This window comes from Otolemur garnettii, unplaced genomic scaffold (assembly GCF_000181295.1).
Source record: "Otolemur garnettii isolate 467f Iridium unplaced genomic scaffold, OtoGar3 scaffold00046, whole genome shotgun sequence".
In the NCBI taxonomy this organism is placed as follows: domain Eukaryota; kingdom Metazoa; phylum Chordata; class Mammalia; order Primates; family Galagidae; genus Otolemur; species Otolemur garnettii.
Window position 1 is genome coordinate 1,064,574 of NW_003852441.1, and position 5,603 is coordinate 1,070,176.

Consider the following 5,603-nt stretch of genomic DNA (forward strand, 5'->3'; position numbering starts at 1 on the left):
TGGGGCCTTGCTCTTGCTCAGGCTGGTCTCGAATTCCTGAGCTCAGGAGATCCACCTGCCTTGGCCTCCCAGAGTACTAGGGTTATAGGTGTGAGAAACTGCACCCGGCCAAAAATCACACTTCTAATTAGTATTGTTAACACCACTCCCTGGTCCCCTGTTACTCCTGGGCCGGTAGGTGCTATCCAGAAACAAGCCTCAGCCTGACCTTTAATCCTATGGAATGCCTCTGGAACGAAAGCCTGAATAGCTTTGAACCTCTCCACCACGAAGCCGAGCGTGGGGAACTGGCAGCTGCCATAACTGATGAGCTGCTCTGCCAGCACTTCAGGGAAAATCCTCTGAAGCCGCAGGGTCTGGAACCTGGTGAATGCAGCTCCTGGATAGTGAGGTTGGAAGAAGGAACGAGAAAACGAGGGATACCAAGGTCAGAGCTGGCTAAGTATATTTATACAGAACCTCATCTTTGGTTTCCTAAACCAACATCAATGTGCCCCACAGCACTGGGAGGGGTCTGTCTGGCTCCTCACCAATTCTCAGGTCCAGCTCCTGTCTCACATCCACAGCACTGCTCACTCTCTCATCAGGCTCGGTGAGGTTTTCACAGGCCATCCTGACAGCACGGGGTGTGATCTCAGAAAAACGGGCTCGCAGCACCTGCAGACTGGGCTTCACTAAGGAATACAAGGTGACACCAAGGTCAAAGTAAGAGCCACTGCTTTCCATCACAAAGGGCTTACTTTTCTTAAACTACCTTGAAATAAAGGCAAACCAGTTCAAGAAACTGTGACACACCCAATTTACCTACAAATTAAATTAGTGTCTAAAAGGGAAACATTACCATAACCATCAAACTGAGTGACATCAGCATAATCACAGAGTAAATTTTAGCTATTAACTACAACTCACTTGATGAGCCTTTTGAGACTTCAATCTTACTTGTTCTCTCAGGTCTTTAGGGGAAAGAAAAACTTTGTTAATTAAAGGGTCCTATGGGGGCATTTCATGTACCTCTAGGAAAGAATATAGGACATATATATATTTCACTTTTGAAGGTTAATGCACTGAAATTTCCAGGAGTCGTTATAGTTGTCAATACAAAACCACTTAGGGAAAACAGCCACCCCACAATGTGAGCCAGAGAATGGTGTGTTCATCACTTCCTCAAAGTTACCTGAAATCACTAACACTGTCGTAGCCACTCCAATCCACTTTAATCACTACTTATTAATAGTTAAGCATTGTACAATGACCATGAGAGATTAAGAAAACAAATAGAAGCCAGCTGTGGTGGCTCATGCCTGTAATCCTAGTGCTGATATATACATATATCCACAATAATATATCCATTCTTCTGCATATATTCAATATATAACTTTATTTATTTATTTTTTAGACTAGACAGAGTCTCACTTTATTGCCCTTGGTAGAGTACCATGGCATCACAGCTCACAGCAACCTCCAACTCCTCGGCTTAGGCAATTCTCTTGCCTCAGTCTCCCAAGTACCTGGGACTACAAGCACCTGCCACAACGCCCAGCTATTTTTTTGTTGTTGCAGTTTGGCCGGGGCTAAGTTCAAACCCGCCACCCTCGGTATATGGGGCCAGCGCCCTACTCACTGAGCCACAGGCACCGTCCAATTTAAAAAAATTGATTATAAGGTCCCTGTTTTTAAAAATCTAGGGATCTACTTATACTTAAGAAGGAATAAGCCCTGGGCTAATTGGTCTACACTATCATTAACTCGTTTAATTCCCATAGCCTCCCTAGGATATGTGTCGATTGGCACCACAGGAGGAAGTCAAGGCTCCCAAGGCTTTAGTGATCTGCTCTAGGACAAAGAATGCCTGCAGAGGAGCTCAGCCATAGCCCACATGTATACATATACAGGAGAACTTCACTATGGGATTCCAAAGGACAAAATTCTAAATGCAACAGCAGTAGTAGCAGCAGCACTTACCAGCCCTGCACACATGGATGATCTCAAATCCAATGTTTTCACCTTCTCTATCACAGTCAGTCCAGATCACCAGAGCCTGGCACTGCCGTGTCTCTCGTTCCAGAGTTTTCTGAAGTTCATGGTGGGGAAAGAGCAGTGAGAAGACCATTATAGCTGGGCTCGGTGGCTCATGCCTGGAATCCCAGCACTCTGGGAGGCCGAGGCAGGTGGATTGTCTAAATTCACAAGTTCAAGATCAATCTGAGTAAGAGTGAGACTCCATCTCTAAAAAAAAAGAAATAGCTGGGCACCCATAGTCCCAGCTACATGGAAGGCTGAGGTAAGAGAATTGCTTGAGCCCAAGAATATGAGGTTGCTTTGAGCTACAATACCATGGCACTCTACCCAGGGGAATAAACTGAGATTCCGTCTCCAAAAAAAAAAAAAAGAGAGAGAGAGAGAGAGAGAGAGAAAGAGAATTGCAGCCCACTAACTTTACACTTGAAGACCTCTGACTGAAGAGTAACGCTGTCCTCAAAGTGTGTCATCTTGGCAAGGGAAAGAAGTCAAAGAAACCTGCTTATACTAGTGCGGGCCACCATGAGGTCTCTAGCATAACAATCCAGACCCACAAATGAGTTTTTCTTTTTATTTATTTATTGATTTTTTGAGACAGCGCCTCACTATGTCGCCCTGGTAGAATGCCGTGGTGTCACGGCTCATAGCAATCTCAAACTCTTGGGCTTAAGCGATTCTCTTGCCTCAGCCTCCCCAGTAGCTGGGACTACAGGAGCCTGCCACAATGCCCGGCTATTTTTTGGTTGTAGTTGTCATTGTTGTTTGGCAGGCCTGGGCTGGGTTTGAACCCATCAGCTCTGGTGTAGATAGCCAATGCCCTAGCCACTGAGCTACAGGTGCAGAGCCCACAAACAAGCTTTTAGAAGACAAAGAACTTAATATAACTTTGTCAATATGATGAGACCTAAAACTCAGGTCTTTTAAAACTTAGGTGATTCTGATTATGTCTTGTTTTAAAAATAAATGCCAATGCCAAATGAATTTCATCCCAAGGTGTCCCAGTTAGCAGTGAATTAACTGTAGGTGACCTGACTATTTAGGAATTGGCAGTTTACTGTCAAACAACCATTTACACTTTGTAGCCTCTTCCATTCTAACTTGGGGTGGGATGATGGTTAGCACTAATAATTTAACAGTACTTATTCCTAGGATATAAATAACTACTATTCATAAAAAGGGCTTACTTCAGTCTCTTGGTCACAAAGTTCAAACAGCCTTACTTATAAAACAGGTGGAAATTAACTTTTTAAATTATGGTACTGAGTTTGGTGGAAAACCTTACTATAAATTCCAATGAATTAAAAATATACACCTGTAATTCTAGCACTCTGGAAGGCCAAGGAGGGAGAAATGCTTGAGCTCACAGGTTTGAGACCAGCCTGAGCCAGAACAAGACCTCATCTCTAAAAATAGTCAGGTATTGTGGAAGGCGCCTGTAGTCCCAGTTACTTGGGAGGGTAAGGCAAGAGAATTGCTTGAGCCCAAGAGTTTGAGGTTGCTGTGAGCTATGATGCCACAGAACTCTACTAAGGGCAACAAAGTAAGACTCTGTCTCAAAGAAAACAAAACAAAAATCAAAACACAAATCGCTCAGTTTGATTCTTTATGGTTGTTCCAATTTCAATGCCATATATCTTCAAAAGAACCTACCTTGATGTCTACAAAATTCTCTGGGCAGTACTTTTCAATTTTTGCTTCAAAGAGGACAAGAGGATTGCAGCTCTGCCTAGAATAGAAAAAAAACAGAGTCCCACCTCAGCTCGCAATGGAGAATCCCCCCCATTCCAACCAGCACAAACTGCTCCAGTGGGTTCACAGTGGATACCCAGCAGATTGAAAGGAAGTCTATGCCCCTCTGCAAAGCACACTGTCTGCTTCTCCATGAAGATCAACAGGAGCTACAAAAACATTCTGGAACCATATCATGGGTGTGTGCAGTTGATAAAAGCAATCTAATGACTGCATGAAAAAGGTCTGACTATTTTGGGAGAATTCTTTAAAAGTTATCTATTTATTCTAAAGATCTGACGCAAATTCACAATGAATTAGATAATTCTAGATCATCTTATAAATTACATAGTAAGATCAACATGCCTGAAAACTACCATAATATTTCAAAATTTACTGTAATAATCTGAAAGTCCTTCCCCAACGAATTGTACTGACCATTTTCGAAATTGCATCTGGAAATCATGAGCCAGCAAATGTCCAGAAACTGAAGTCATTATCATGGTAACATTCTGAATGATGACAAAACTCAAGTTAGTCTTTTTGCAGTTATATTTTGGCAAATCATCAAACGAAAGGGAGGAATTTGTATTAAAGGAAATTAAAAAAAAAACAAAACAAAACTCAGCTGACTAGGAAGACGCAAACATAAATATAGCTCTTAAAAGCCAAAAGCCATAGGAATATAATCACTATTCTTTTTATTTAATACCTATGATACAAGACTATCACCATTTTGGCTCAGCGCCCATAGCTCAGTGAGTAGGGCGCCAGCCACATACATCAAAGCTGGTGGGTTTGGCTCGGCGCCTATAGCTCAACTGGCTAAGGCGCCAGCCACATACATCAAAGCTGGTGGGTTTGAGCCCTTGGGCCTGCTAAACAACAATGACAACTGCAACCAAAAAATAGCGGAAGGTTGTGGCAGGCGCCCGGAGTCCCAGCTACTCAGGAGGCTGAGGCAAGAGAATTGCTTAAGCTCAGGAGTTTGAGGCTGCTGTGAGCTGTGATGCCAAAGCACTCTACTGAGGGTGACACAGTGAGACTCTGTCTCAAAAAAAAAAGAAGACTATCACCATTTTAATCCCAGTACTATGATGTTTGCTATATCATTTAAAATTTCCTCAAGCTATTGTGTATTCGCTTGTTTCTTATTATAAAGAGCTGATATGAGACCATATTTTATCAAAAAGAGGAAATTTGATTACATTTTATTAAACTTCCTTATAAATTATGAAATGATCACCTGTAACCAGGGACTCTTAGGTCATAACAATAGTTACTCTTAACACAGTGACTACTCCCTCTTGGTTGAAGAACTCTAAAGTAATTTAGGGAGGAGGCTCAACCCAAGGATTGTACACCAAAGTAACATGTGGACCTGAAAGCACACTTCAGCTTCATGATGGAAATATTTTAGCACATACCTGGCCATACAAGTGATAATCAAATTCGTAGATCTTGTTGAATTTAGAAAGTCCTTCTCTCTGTAAAATAAAACAAAGTAAAAAATATAAATTATGTCTTAAAAAATACAAATGCCTCCTCAGCATCAGCAGCAAGCAAAACCCTGAGATGTGGGAATATTAAAAATGTAAAATAAGGCTGGGCAGGGCAGCTCGCACCTGTAATCCCAGCACTCTGGGAGGCTGCAGTGGGATTGCTTGAGCTCAGGAGTTCCAGACCAGAGCAAGAGCGAGACCCCATCTCTAAAAAACAGTCAGGTATTATGGTGGGCATCTATAGTCCCAGTTACTTGAGAGGCTGAGGCAAGAGGATCACCTGAACCCAAGAGTTTGAGGTTGCTGTGAGCTATGATACTACAGCACTCTACTGGGGGCAAGTAAAAAAAAAAA

General features: G+C 42.4%; 1 protein-coding gene across 1 annotated transcript in view; it reads right to left on the reverse strand.

Moving 5' to 3' along the window:
* Nucleotides 1-5,603, reverse strand: part of TOP3A (DNA topoisomerase III alpha) — a 33,834-nt gene that overhangs the window by 23,915 nt on the left and 4,316 nt on the right. Inside the window, 6 exon segments of the mRNA XM_003791047.3 lie at nt 209-379; nt 531-674; nt 1,963-2,071; nt 3,670-3,745; nt 4,186-4,259; nt 5,175-5,234. Of these exon segments, the coding sequence (XP_003791095.1) occupies nt 209-379; nt 531-674; nt 1,963-2,071; nt 3,670-3,745; nt 4,186-4,259; nt 5,175-5,234 (634 nt within the window).